At 47.6% G+C, this 14,916-nt stretch overlaps 1 protein-coding gene across 4 annotated transcripts; it reads right to left on the bottom strand.

Annotated features, from left to right (window-relative positions):
• Positions 1–4,101: 4,101 nt before the first annotated feature.
• Positions 4,102–13,668, bottom strand: LOC128345522 (vesicle-associated membrane protein 1-like). Of its 4 annotated transcripts, none has more exons than XM_053297570.1 (5): positions 13,516–13,668; positions 11,302–11,431; positions 11,061–11,219; positions 8,102–8,153; positions 4,102–5,999 (listed from the first exon to the last, which is right to left on the bottom strand). In XM_053297570.1, coding segments are annotated over exons 1-5 (528 nt in total). In that variant the 5' UTR covers positions 13,518–13,668; the 3' UTR covers positions 4,102–5,814. The 4 variants fall into 4 exon arrangements, with proteins under 4 accessions (XP_053153545.1, XP_053153546.1, XP_053153547.1 ...); XM_053297571.1 differs by having other exon boundaries at positions 4,102–5,985; XM_053297572.1 differs by having other exon boundaries at positions 4,102–4,447.
• Between the last annotated feature and the right edge of the window lie 1,248 nt (positions 13,669–14,916).

Here is a 14,916-nt window from a genome sequence, read left to right as displayed (position 1 = left end):
CCACTGTGCTTACTCCAGGCGACATGTTTAGTGTAATCACAGTAAACTGCTCCAGGGGGCAAGATATAGGAGTAATGGCCACAACCATACCGTTCCACCATATTGCTCTGAAAACAGGAACAAATGCAGACTTAACAGAGGGGAAAGAACCTTGTCTGCATTAACAGTACCCTAAGAAACCAATTGTGACAGGTTTCTAATGGGAATAAACCCAACATGGGGATAAGGTTTGGGTTGGTACCTGGCATGGGGTAAGGATGGGTTGGATGAAGGTACTTGCTCAGAATAACGGGAGAGGTAGAGGTTCTTCTTTGGCACATCACTCCCATTTTCTGTGCAAACGCTGTAGCTGCCCACAAGACGGATTGTTGTTTCCTCATGGTCAGTGTGCCTGACTATCATGCATCAAGTTAATGCAGCTTTCTTCCCTCTCCCATTTGGTGAATATATTGCTTGAACTGGGAACCTCTTTGCCTGAGGTGGGGCCTAGCCTAGGAAACTTCCTAGATGTGACTGCTTGGAGCTCTCTTCAGGCACAGAAGCTAACAGGGGTAAGGCAACATCAGCGCCTGGCACTAGTAGGGAGCTTGATGCCTCTGGATTGGCTGGACCTGGTATAAATGTTGGAAGCCTGGCCTCTTGTCTGGTCAAGAGTACCATATTTACCCAACTAGAAGATGACTCTGAATTTAGGATAACCCCCTTAATAATAATGGTTAAATATAGGTTGCATTGGTATTTACCCAAAAGGAAGAGGACTCTGAATTTAAGATGAACGAACAGACCCACCCTGCACCACTTCTAACATAAAAGAACTTGGGGAAATGTAATATTGGATTCCGGTTTCTTCTGTCTGTTCCTCAAAGGGTTCCAGCACGACTCTCCTCTTCCTTTCCATGCCTTTGCTGGCTCACTACTGTGACACAGTCAGCCATTCAAGCTAAGGGCCTTTCCAGGCCTCACTTTAAAGTATCCAGCAGCCTGCTCTTGCCAAGCACAAGACACTACTCTTGCTGCCGCACAGGTTAGTCTACATGATTGGGGCCTGGCAAAGAAGTGGACTAATAGATGCTCCAAAGCGAGAATCGGGAAGGCCTCAGCTTGAAGGCCTACAGCCTGCTGTAGGGTAGTGCTAACTGGGCAAAGAGGCACTTTTAGAAGTGGCAGTTCTCTTATTAAGCAGAGGGAGAGCAACTGGCCCAATCCACTAGGCTTGAGCCCGAAATGGCTCAGCCTCATTTTGGCGGCTCCTTAAGGAGTGTGCACTTACCCCTCACGCCACTTTCCCCCCATTGGTGCTCCATTTTTACGGAAACCCTTGGGGTGGCAGCATACTTCCCTGCTGCCCCTTCCCCCTTTTGTCGCCATAAGTTGCTGGAAGTACTGGCTGCGTGTGCAACTTATGGTTTGGGGGTGGGGAATTAGTGGCAAGCCACTGGGTACTCAGTTTATATTTTAGGAATTGAGGATTCTTTGGTGTGGAATGAATCCTTATAGGAATTCATTATGAGGAAAGGTTATTAGACAACAAAGAATCTAAACACTTGAAAAATAGTGACCACACATTTTGCTCCATAACTCCACTACTACAAGGCCTAGAGCTCAGCTTAAAAAAATAATAATAATGAGGAAATTAACAGGAGGAATCCAAATCTCAAATCGATTCGAATCAAATCTAGCATGATTCAATTTGGACCCAAATCTAGTCAATAAACCACAGGGGTTATTTGTTCTGTCTCCAAATCACTCTAATCAGCTAGATTTGAGTACAAACCAATTTGTACCCAAATCGATTCATACATCCAGTGTTTTATGGTTTTTACTGTTTAACTGATTTTAAGGTTCCAAATGTGATTTTTATGCATTTTTCTAGTTTTTAACTTTTGTAAGCCACCTTGGGATGCCTTATGAAAAGTGGTATAAAAATTGAATAAATAAAAAATATACATATTCCCTCCTAGGATGTAATCATGATCCCTTCCCAGAGTAACAGAACAATAGTGCTCCTCTCCATCCCTGCATTGCCAGTAATTAGGAACATAGGAAACTGCCATATACTGAGTCAGATCATTGGTCTATCTAGCTCAGTATTGTCTTCACAGACTGGCAGTGGCTTCTCCAAGGTTGCAGGCAAGAATCTCTCTCAGCCCTATCTTGGAGAAGCCAGGGAGGGAACTTGGAACCTTCTGCTCTTCCCAGAGCGGCTTCATCCCCTGAGGGGAATATCTTACAGTGCTCACACATCAAGTCTCCCATTCATATGCAACCAGGGCAGACCCTGCTTAGCTATGGGGACAAGTCATGCTTGCTATTGAATGAGGAATAGCTCCTCATAGGGCTCAAGTATAATTTTGCCTCTCTCCCTTCCACTGCCTCTATGCTCAGTGAGCTACTACTTTGAATGCACACCATTACTACTACAAATATTTATATACATATTTGTAAATACTGATACAACGTATATTTTAAAAAGTTACAACATGTACAAAACCATGTGACTGAGGATCACACACACCCCGTATGGATACTGGTACCCAACCACTATAATCTAACAAGTTGTTCTAGTAAAATCAACCTACATTCCTTTCTCTGTCTACAACTGGACTACATTTGGTTCAAATTGAGGTCCACAAGCTATATCTCTTGCACCTGAAATGTTCATGTGTCTGCCATATTGAAGCAGGGTGGATGACATCATTACAAACATCACTGCAGCTGTACCAAATTTGGTCCAAATCAGTTAGACAGTCCTCAAGTTAGTGCACTTGCGCCTCAGAAGTTCACACATTCACCATCTTGGATCAGTGTGGTTGAGATCATCACAAACTAGATTGCCCATGTACCCCTACAGCTGTAGTAAATTTGGTTCAAATCAGTTAAGTGGTGCATAAGCTAGCCCATTTGCACCTCAAAAGTTCACACGTCCATCATCTTGAATCAGGGTGGATGGCATCAAACTATGCCACTAAGGTGTCCATGTGTGCCACTCAATACAACTGTACCTCATTTGGTTCAAATTGGTTAGACAGAACACAAATTAGCCAGGTTTCGCCACAGATGTTCCCATGGCCACCATCTTGAACTGGAGTGAATGACATCACAAACCACACTATTAGAGAAACCCTCATTTCTAGTTTTGAGATCAGCAGGGATTGCAAGGGCTGGTGTGAGGCATTAGGCATACAGAGAGTTGGAGGAACTACTTACCTATGGAGGAGGACAAGCACCTTTACAGCATAAGAGCTTATGCATCTACCATCAGTGCTCCAGCAGCCTTGGCTGAGCTCTCTTTATTTGTCTTCCAGAGTTAGGAAAGGAAAACAAAGCAAGAGTTGCCTGGGACAACCCCTCTAATTTCAACTGTTTCCCCAAGAAGAGCATAATCTCAGTCTTCCTCCTCAGAGAAAACTGTACTGCTCAACGGATGCAGGTTACAGAAAGAGGCAAGTTAATTCAGTGGTTAACATGGAATTTGTATGTTGGCAAGGATCAGCAATCGAGCAGCCCTTGGTGCTCATGTCCTGTTCTTCTCCAATGGCTCCATCTGGTGGTCTTGGATATGCACTACCTCACCTCTTTACTACAGAGGCAACACAGCATCAGATACAGCCAAATGCATATGGGCAGCTGGTGAGCCCTCCCTCCAACAGCCAAGGCACTCATGACAGGCGGGTCATAACCCCTTCTCAAAGTAGAATGGCGGGAGTTGATTTCATTCAGCAGGATTCAGCTTCTCCTGTGCATTTTTTTTTATAGCCTGTTTTCTAATTTAAGAGCATATATCTTTTGTATCAGATATCCGAGTACTCTACACACTCACTCAGGTCTTATTGACACAGAGATACTCCACATTTCCCCGACACCTGCCTATGGTATGTCGTCATTGCTAGCTGATCTTGTGAAGATGCCTTTGCAAAAGACACAGATATGGTTAGCATGAGTTATTTTCCAGGGTGCAGCCTCCTGAAGTCAAGAGAGCAAGGGGGAGCCAGCTCTTGCCTCCAGTCTGCATAGATGTAAAGACACACACACACACACACACACACACACACACACACACACAGTAGTACAGTCTGTCATGTCACACAGTGCAGCTAGGGATGAACCTGTTGAACTGTTTAATATATTTATAGGACAGTTATGCTTTTCCAGTATATCCGTAGCAAAAAACAAACACACTCTCCTTGCTTTTCAAACAGCACAGGACATATTACTGTGGAGAAAATGAATACATCGTACAACAGGGAAAGAGAGAGCCTTTAGCAACTTGTGATCCTGGGGAACAGTCCTTGGTGTGAACACGGGCATCACAAGTACACACATGTGGTCTTATTTCATTGGCCACGTCATCCACACATGGCAAAGAGAGAGTATTGCTCTGATGTTGCCGTCTCTGGATGTATGCGCTATTATGTTAATAGCACCTGCGTAGGGCCGCCTGGATCACCTAATCAAAAGCAATACAAAAGGCAAGTTCAATCATGCCTAGACATGAATGAGCTCCTTCCATTCCTTCCCGTTACATTCTAGCACTTGTGTGATCACACTTGTCTTGGGATTCTTCTCATGCAGATGTGGTTTCTATGCCGGCCTACGTCACATTAGAGGGCATAGATGCCCATTTTCCACAGAGACCCCCATTCTTCCCCTCAATATAGATGGCAGAAGCAAATTTGACCAACTTACTTATAAATTGACTCATGTACTCTCAAAGGCAGTATCTGAAAGGCTAGTTTATACATTTGTTCAAGTGAAGTTAGGAAAATTACATATCCAAGTATTGGGTTTTCTTGACAGTTTATTCTACTTACAGTGAGGATTTCAGTTAATGTGGTTGTTTATGTAAAGCAAAAATAAAAAGCCTCCAGAAAATGCATTATGCCTCTAAGACAGGGATACACTGGACAAGTAGGAGCGATGTAGGATGTGGAGACGTGAGATCCTAGCCGGGGCTTCCCTAGTTCAGGCCATTTCTCAGAGGACCGAGCTTTCCGCCACCACGAGCCACAAGCACAGCCAGCAATTTTAAACAAGTGTAGCCCACATCCAGTATTGCCGCTAGGTGCTAGAATGCATCCGAAGCCCTTTCTGCCAGGGCAGCTTTGCTTGCCATCTATGGCACTAGGAAATGAGCAGCAGTGCATTAGAGATGCGGCAAGGAACATCACTGGGTCTATACTACAGCCATGCCTGCCGGTAGCCTTGCTCCTGCCCAGGTATGCCACGGACTCCCGCTGCCTGTGGCACTTACAGCACCTGTGCTTTACCGCCCACCCACAGACTGCACACCTCCATGGCAATGATACAGGCTGTAGCTAGGACCCACCCTTTCAGCTGGGCTTCTTTTGCCTTATCAACTGCACGGAGAACCACCCTCGCCTCCAGTACTCAGACAGACGGAACAGACTCATTCGGGTGGTCGAGAAGTGTTAGCAGAGATCGTTGGAGTACATGAGCTGGAAGTTATACATGCCAGAGGAAAGGTTACGGCTGCGTTCCTCACAAAGACAGAAACCACACGGGCGTGAGAAAGCGGCTGAAGTCCTGTGCATAGCGGAAGTCGTCCCTTGCTTTAGGCACAGAGGGCATCGGGGGGGCGGGGGGTGTACTTTTTGCCCATGCGTAAAGAGATGGAATAGTAGGGAAGGGAAAGAGACGCAACATACAAACATCCATGGGAACGGACAGGAAAAGCAGAAGAAAGCAGCCAAGAGGCCTCCTCTCAATAAAGACGGCAGCAGATCAAACCAAAGTCTTGTCCAGGAGAGATCGGTGGGGGGCAGAGGGGGGCTGCACACTTTACTGTACTTCTTCTCACACTGACAGCAGCATCATGAGCAGGCCTCGACTCCTCATTGGCTGTTGTACTTCCAGGAGCACAGTTCCACCAAGATGGGAGACGCTGGTTCGAAGATCAAGGCTCCATTCTTGTTCTCCATTGTCCCCCAAGGTGGAGAAAGATGGGGATTTGCAAAGAGATGGGCTCTGCAAATGAAATGCTGGTGCATGGCAGTGAGCATGCCAAAAAAAAAAATCAGCACTTTCGCAGCATGCTATGGTAGCGGGGTAGTACATTCCTAGCACACCTGGTGTAAGAATTTGGGAGAGGGCCAGGTAAAGCCCCTTGGAGGGCTATATTCAGCCCATTGGCCACCAGTTGAACCTCCCTGCCCTGGAACATCCTGACCTCAGTTATTCTTCCAACAGCTCCTCTCTGGTCAAATCCTGATGGAACTATAGCTAGAGAGATGTATAGTCTCAGGCCATACTTCACAGCTGTGCCACTGCCTTGTTTGGCAGACACAACGGCACCCACTCAGAAGCATCATACACAAGCTCAGGCCCTTTGCTCTCAACTCCCTTCAGCTAGAAGTAAAACAGCTTCCATAGCTTGTTAGGCAGCAAACAAGCACAAATTCATACACGCATGCTCACCACTCTGACAGCACTATCAAGTGACGAACTTCAGGTTGAAGACCAACTCCTAATAGGAGTGCTGGAGGGGGGTGTAAGTCGGAACTCTGGTGCCAGAGTTCCCAAGAGACCTCTTAAGATCAGACAAGAATGCAGGCCCTGTGACAGAGCAACTGCCTCCAAGAGCAAATCCTCCCATTACTCCTGTGAATAGGAAAGGAGAGGAAGACAAGAGGTCCCAGATACACCCCCCCCCCGATGCTGAGCGGCTGCGCATGCTATCCAGTGGAAGAGCAAGCAGTGTGGGAATTGCTACCTGAATGGTAGGCTCCCATACACCTTTTAACCCATCTCCAATTCTGACTACGAATTCAGGGCTCCTCATCTAGTTAGTGGAAGTGCGACAGAGATGCAGGGTTTGGGGGGGGGTATAAAAATCCGTTAAATAAATAAATAAAACAAATCAACTAGGGGATGAATCAGACCAATGCATTTTGGACTTCCTGTCACCAAGTCGAGTGCTGCTTCAAGGCCAGTAAGAGAACATGCTGCTCGTTCCCAAACCAGATCTTGTGTGGGCAGATCAGCTATCGTGAGCTCAGACCTCACAGCTGGAGAAAAACCCACACCAACTCTAGGGTCACAATACCCAAATCCTCTCGCTGGCAACAGTGCTGGGACCAACCTTCAGTCTCCTCCTGCTGCTCCTGTCCTTTCCGTAACACTGGCCATGCCACAGCAGATTCCTTGCAACAATGTCACAACACACAAAAACTGCTAACTGGGCAAAGAGGCACCTTTTACCGTGGTGATTCTCTTTGTTTAGCAGGGGGAGAGTAACTGGCCTTATCCACCCCCAGCACAGTACTTCCAGTGACTGTTGCTGGTGTGTGTCTTATGTTTCTTTTTAGAATGTGAGACCTTTGGGGACAGGGAGCCATCTTATTTGTTTGTTATTTCTCTTTGTAAACCACCCTGAGCCATTTTTGGAAGGGCGGTATAGAAATCAAATCAAATCAAATAAATAAATAAATAAATAGATAAATAAATAAATAAAAGTAGTAGTAGTAGTAGTAGTAAGTGAAGCCCAAGGGTGTCTTTGAGGGCATCAGCCCGCCGCTCTAGACCCACAGCCTCCCTCCAAGAGTACTCCCTCAGGAGCTGCAGCAGCAGGGAGGGGGTTCAGCTCAAATCTGGAAACACTGTATTAGTCTTGTATGGACAGTAAAGAAAACTAAAGGAAAAGTTTTGATGGCAAAGCCAGAATGAAAAAGGAAAGAAGGTGAAGGGAGGAGAGAGGGAAGGGAGGGAGGCTGCAGACAGGGGGAGGGGGAAGGGGACCACGTTCTCAGGTAAAAAAGTAGACTGGGGACAGAAGCAACAGAAGGAAAAGAAAAGGAGGAGAAAACAAGAGGGCATGTTACACACCAAAGAATCCCACGCTCAAGGACAAAGGCTGCTGAGCATCCAAGAAGGGCCTCCCATCCCTCATCCAACAGGCAAGGCACCCCACTATCCCAAAGGGCACCAGGTTCACAACGTCGTTGGTCTTTGCCATCACTCGCAGGAGAGAGAGTTAGCAGATAACCCTTTTCCTCCGCACCAGTAACGGGCAGGCAGATGGTGCTCTGTATCCAGTGCTTGCAGCTCACAAACCCAGTTATCCTGCGCCTCCTGTGGTACTTACGTGCAATTGCGATCACCACAATGGCACAAATCACTCCCAGCATGATCATCATCTGCAAAGAAAGTTACAAAGAGACTATCTGTAGACACACACACACTCCTCCACTGCCTCAGACAGGACACACCAGAGTCTCTCACCAAGATGGGCTGCTGAAAGTACAGGAAGTCCCAACGTAAACAGCTTGTGTTCCAAAGGTCTGTCCTAAGTGAGGTGTTTGGAACGCATTTTCCCCTAGAAACAGTCTTAGAAATGGTGGTCAGGTCCCCAGGCTAGCGCACAGAAGATGATTTAAACCACAACGTAGCTGAAATTCTATCCATTTGCAATTAAAAATAATAGAAAACAGTACTGTTGCAATATTAGAAAACAGAGTAATTATGAAACGAACAGTGTTTTTTAAAAACCTACTATGAATGCTGGTGTTGGGCAGAAAGCCACAATAATTTGAGCTGCCAGGTAGTGGCGGGTAGGAAGAGTACAGTGGGAACATAGGAAGCTGCCATATACGAAGTCAGACCATTGGTCCAGTATTGTCTACAGACTGGCAGTGGCTGCTCCAAGGGTGCAGGCAGGAATGTTTCTCAGCCTTGTCTTGGAGATGCCAGGGAGTAGGGATGTGCATGAATCGATATTTTGATTCGATTTGTGCCCAAATCGAATCACCCGTGATTTGTTTTGTGTCCGAATCTGTCCCTCTGAATCACCCCAGATTCAGTTTGGATTTGATTTGGATTCAGATCGATTTGGACCACTTATAAAGGTCTTAGGGGCACCATGTTTGGGTGGTGGTTATGTCTCCATGCGTGCCACTCACCACCCAGATTTCAAGGCAGTGGGGCACTTGCTTGATTTTTAATCTTTTTAAAAAGTTTGTTTATTTTGTATATTTCCGCCAAAAGAAATAATGGGAATTCGAAGTTCCCCTATCCTAATCCTAACATGGACCCTCAGCTTTAATTTGTTTTAAATAGCTAAGCTCTAGCCCTTGTAGAAGTGGTGTTATGGAGCAAAATGTGCGGTCACTATTTTTCAAGTCTTTGGATTCTTTGGTGTACAATCTCTTTTCCTCATAATGAATCCCTATGATGATTCATTACACACCTTCATTTCGTCTGTTCATTTTGACCCTAATGCTTTGCGAGTGGGATAGGGAATTAGTGGCATCTCATGTGCCAACTAGCCCCCAACCCGCAAGCCACTGGGTATTCAGTTTCTATTTTAGGAATTTTTGAGGTGTTTAGACTCTTTGGTGTATAATGAATCCTCATGGGATTCATTATGAGGAAAGGTTATTAGACACCAAAGAGTAAACACTTGAAAAAATCCTAGAACTAACTGAACATAGGAAGCTGACATATATGAGTCAGACCACAGGTCCATCTAGCTCAGTGTTGTGAGACGGGCAGTGGATTCTTCAAGGCTACAGGCAGGAAAGTCTCTCAGCCCTATCTTGGTGATCCTGCCAGGGAGAGAACTTGGAACCTTCTGCTCTTCCAGAGTGGCTCCATCCCCTAAGGGGAATATCTTACAATGCCCACACATCAAGTCTCCCATTCATATGCAACTAGAGCAGACCCTGCTTAGCTAAGGGGACTAGTCATGCTTGCTACCACATGACCAGCTCTCCTCTGAGTAGCACCCCACTGCCTTGCAGAATGTGGGTGTGTGTGTGGGGCAAATGGCAGTTGACAGTTGGCACTGTCCGATGACAGTCAAAATGAATAGAAGAAATGAAAGTGTGTAATGAATCTTGATAGGGATTCATTGAGGAAAGGTTATTATACACAAAAGAATCCAAAGACTTGAAAAATAGTGAACACACATTGCACTCCATAACTCCACTTCTACAAGGGCTACAGATTAGCTTTAAAAAAAAAAAAAAGAAATCTGGGAATCTGGGGAAATTGAGGAATCCGAATCTCAAATTGATTCGAATCTGGCATGATTTGATTTGTAGCCGAATCTAGACAATGAACCACAAGGGCAATTCGTTCTGTCTTCAAATCACCTGAATCAGCACCCAAATTTGCACCCAAATTGATTCACACATCCCTACCAGGGTGGGAACCTGGGACCTTTTGCATGCAAGCATGCAGGTGCTCTTCTGTATGTAGGTAGATAGAGACTGAAGGGGGCTAGAGCATTTTGTGGGGCCCCAAGCCAAACTCTTTCTGAACACTGCTTCCCAGCAGCAAAGTGGACTGCTTTCTGGTCGCTGCAGAGGCTCGTACGCCGAGAGACCTTGCTTTCCACGTGCTGCTGCCAAATCACCCATGGACACGTGGCTGCAAGAACAGGAAGAAAGATCCAAAAGCAGAGGAGGCACCAGCAGTGAGGCGAGGCATGACTGACTAGCAGCTTGGACCAGTGTGCACAAGCCGCCTGTTTGCAGAGAGCAAGCTGCTAACCATTATGGAAGGGGCATAATGTACTGAGCATCAGCTTAGCCAGGTGCATTCTCTCTTAAACAAAGCAGTCGCTGCCGCCGAGAAAGAGGTATTTAAAGCTAAGGCAGGAGGCGGGTCTGTTAAGAAAGAACAGCCGAGACGTTGCCATGCTGTTGTCCCGTTCCCGTTTATATATGCGGGTTGGTGTCCGTATGCCAGGATTTCTGTATTGTGGAGCTTGGTTTGTAGTTTGGACGTTTTGTTTGTTAGGGTGTCCCTGTAATTGCCATTGTAGCTCTCCGACACAGTGTCAGACCACTGGTCCAACCAGTCCAGTCCTGTCTCCTCCAGCAGACAGCACTTCAAGGTCTCTGCAAAGACTCCCTCTTTCAGTCCTGCTGGCCTGGCACCTCTGAAGGATGCTATACCTGCCGTTAGGATACACTCGACCCTGCTCGATGCAGACCCTTATCCCAGTTCAGGACACAAGCAGTTGCTTCATTGCCACAGGGGCCTATGCTCTCTATGCTCAACGGTAGCTGTACACCAGCACACAACCATTAGATGCTCACCTTACAGTTCTTCCACCAGTACTTCCTCTTGAGTGCGGCTGCGCTGCTTTCAAATACTTGGGCACCAGCCTGGAGTGCGTCTGCTCGTTCATCTAGCTCTGATAGCTTCTGATCTCGCTCCAAGACTTTGTCCACATTCACACGCATGATGTCCACCACCTGGAGAGAGAGGACAGCTAACTCACCCACAGAGAGAAAAGCTCAAGCCCATCACAAACAGCAGAGACGGTTACCAACTCACCTCTTCCACTTGCGCTTGAGTCTGTTGCAGCCGACGATTGCTGGTCAAGTTTGGTGGTGCTCCAGGGGGTCCCCCAGCATTTTCTCCTTCTGGGCCTGCCCCAGGGGCAGCTTGCTGAGCTGGATCAGACCTGTGGAGACAGACAACTCACGTCCATGTCAATACAGATATAAACCGGGAAGAGGCTACCTCAAATGTTACAGTGTAGACTTCAGACTAGACTTGGTACTGTCTAGAGCAGCTAGAATCAGAAGGGTTGCTCCACCTTCCCTACAAGGTAAAAACCTGAAGCATTTAAGACTTAAGTTTAAGAATAAACTACTAAGGGAAGCAACAATAAAGCTCTGCTTAGTCTGGAAAAAGCTCTCTCCCCACTCAGTACAGGAAGTTAGGATCATCCAATGAACTTGTCCCAAATCTACAGCTAAACAGGAAGCACTTCTAGCTTCGAAGAGAAGGTCTCAACAGCTATGAGTGCCGATAACACAAGGGACTTGGGTTCAGAGGTGACATCTCAATGCCAGTAAGGTCTCTCTCAACACGAGTTGCTAGGGGACAAGCAAGGGTGGGGTTTTTTGCCTTCATGACTAGCTGGTGGGCTTCCAGGAAGGACCTGGCTGGACCCTGGAGACCAGAGGGCCCTTTAGTACACAAACAGCAGCACAGAGAGAGATTGCAACAGCAGCTAAATAGGACAATAGTGATCCAGAAGACAGAAACAGATGTCAAGGATCTTGATAGTTTCCTACCCATTTTATCTTGTGCAAGGATCTCTCCACTCTGGCACAGTAGCCCAAGGGGAATTATGAGCAAATATGGACCAGGAAGTCACCCAGCTCAGGTTTCTGCTTGCCTACAGCTGCCTCAGTTGGCCTTAACTACTCTCCCCATATCTGCAATGGAAAGAATATTGTCTTACCAGACAGAGTTATTATAAGGATTATTATAAAAATGCATGTGCTACATACATGCTAAGCATCATGGCTGCAATTATACCATGGAGGCAAGTTCTGCAGGAAACAAGGTCACAAGGATACTCCTCCTGCATCATCACTAAGGGGAAATTGGGAGAGATCCCAGGAATTCCAAGGTTTAAGCAAAGATGAAGGAACTGCTGTGTCACAAGGCAGGAACATATCCCACCAGGGAAAGGTACCAATATCGTTGCTGTTTTGCTGCCTCCAGCAGAACAGATCAGAAGCCAGCATTTAAGCAACCAGTTCAGAGAACAAGGCCATTCCTCTAGCATGGTAACAGGGAAGATGGAAGAACAACATTGGCAGTGTGTACCAGAAACGGGTCAGCCCAACAGCCAGTCCAACACAAGCTTTATCTTTGTATACAGGATGCTTCAGCACCCAGGGCCAGTCCATCAAGAATATAAATGGATGCATTCAATGAGGATGGCAAATAGCTCAGACTTCTAATACCCTCTATAGGAAAACAAGCAGAAAAGCTCAGTTCTGGCTCAACTAGCTAAGGGAGCGACTCTCCCCCACAGGAGCATCTCGACCGCTCTCCTCCTATGTCTGCTTTCAAGAACGACCGCCTTCGAGAAGATCCCTTCACACACACACTCTGCATGCCAAGCAAAGGGGAATACCCGCACCCTGCTCATAAGACAGGCGAAACAGAGTTTGAGAAGTAGTCACTCACACATGATTCCTGCCATCCCTTGGCACAAGGGTATTCTCCGGGATCAATACACCTGTCTTGGTTAACAGCTCCCTTCAGGTTTCTACCAGACATTGACAATCACACACACACACACACACACACACACACACACACACACACACAGCATTTCAAAGGCTTTTATCATCACGTGTGAATGAGCTCTCGGGGGCCCAACTCCCCACCCCCGCCACCCCGGTGCCGGCACTGGGACCCACTCGCAGCCTCCCTATGGACAGCCAGTGCTGGGAAGAGCCCACATCGGGACCGAAAGGGACAACTGCAGCAAGCTTGAGACTGGCCAATGGGGCATCGCGGAGGAGATATGAGAGGGAATGGTTCGTGATCTGTCCCTACTCCGTCTTCACTCCGACACCCGCCGGTCACAGGGGCAGATGATGGAGAGAACAACGGAGGTGGGGGGGGGGGGAGACAGTGCTGCAATGCGCCACTCAGCAGGTGCCTCCACCGTGCTGGGGAAGCGGCAGCGCAGAGCGGGAACCAGGCAGGACCCGGCTGCCTCCTTCCCTGCCTACTCACATGGCCGGCCGGAGGGAGACCCCGTCCCTTTCAGCGCTGAGCCGGTGGTCCCCGGTGTGAGTGTTCACAGCCTCCCTCGCAGGCGAGCGAAAACTGCTGCAGCAGGAGGCGCCCCCACACACCCCACCCCTTTATAGAGCGGAGGGAAGCAGCCCTTTCAGCCGCGCTCCTCCTCCGTCCCAGGGAGAGCCAATGGAGAGTGAGCTCTTCCCAGAGTTGCCGGCAAGCTCAGCGAGCCAATCAACGCTTGTTCTCCGCCCTTCTCTTCGGAAAACCGGAGACTTCTCCGTTCAACAACCAACGGGGCAGGCGGGCTTAGTTTGCATCATACCGCCCGCTTAGCAGCAGGCACAGGCAGAGACTCTCCTTCTTCTTCCCGATTGCAGCTACGGGGTGGGGACGTTTGCGCCTTTTGTCCAATTAAAGCCACGAGCAGCTTCCCTCGTAGCAGGAGCAGTGAGGTGGATTTTCTAGGGCCGATGGGTGGGTTTAAACAGCTAACCCACACACAGCGGCGGAACGACCCCCGCCCCGCCACGTGCTTCGAAAGCCTCTCCCACTTCTGTGGAGAAGTGGCGGAACGGTACCGGGCGGGAACACAAATCTAATAGAAAAGAGAAAATTATGCTACACCGGCCGGGTTATTGTGCATGGCACCTACCCTCCCACTTACACGCCTCCCATTCATTCCCCACCGGTTTTCTTCATGTCTCTCAAATTTAAAATACACCTGCTAACTTGGTGATTCTCTTTATTTAGCAGGGGGAGAGTAACTGGCCCTATCCACCCGCAGCACAGCATCCCTCCAGTGACTGTTGCTGGTGACTATCTTATGCTTCTTTTTAGACTGTGAGCCCTTTGAGGACAGGGATCCATCCATCTTATTTATTTGTTATTTCTCTGTGTAAACCGCCCTGAGCCATTTTTGGAAGGGCAGTATAGAAATCAATCAATCAGTATAGAAATCAATCAATCAAATAAATCAATAAATATAAAGTCACAAAAGCAGAGGCATTCTGTGGCGCTGAAGAACTGGGGACATGAGGAGGCCCTGAACTGGAGCTAGTTTGCAACGCACTGCTGCAAGTGTTGCTGCCTAATCTGCCTCAAGGCCCTTCCACTTCATCCTGCCTCCCCTTTTGCCACGTCCCCACCCTTCTCCTTCCTTGGTTAATTGTGTTTGCCTCCCACCCCGCACCTTTTTTCTGACCATTAAGGCAGCTGAAAAGACCCCCAGTAGTTCTAAATGCCCAGCGTGGCTTAGTTGCAGTGCAAAACCTCTTTTGCCATGGCAGCAGTTAAAGCAGCCTTTTAGGACTGGACTGCCCAATTGCAAGCTGAAAGCACATTTTCCTTGACGTTCCCATTGAAATAAAAAGTGAGGGGGCTTGATTCCAAGTG

The sequence above is a fragment of the Hemicordylus capensis genome, chromosome 2 (assembly GCF_027244095.1).
Source record: "Hemicordylus capensis ecotype Gifberg chromosome 2, rHemCap1.1.pri, whole genome shotgun sequence".
Lineage (NCBI taxonomy): Eukaryota > Metazoa > Chordata > Lepidosauria > Squamata > Cordylidae > Hemicordylus > Hemicordylus capensis.
Note: the sequence above shows the minus strand (reverse complement) of the source record. Positions and strands in the feature narration are given on the sequence as shown.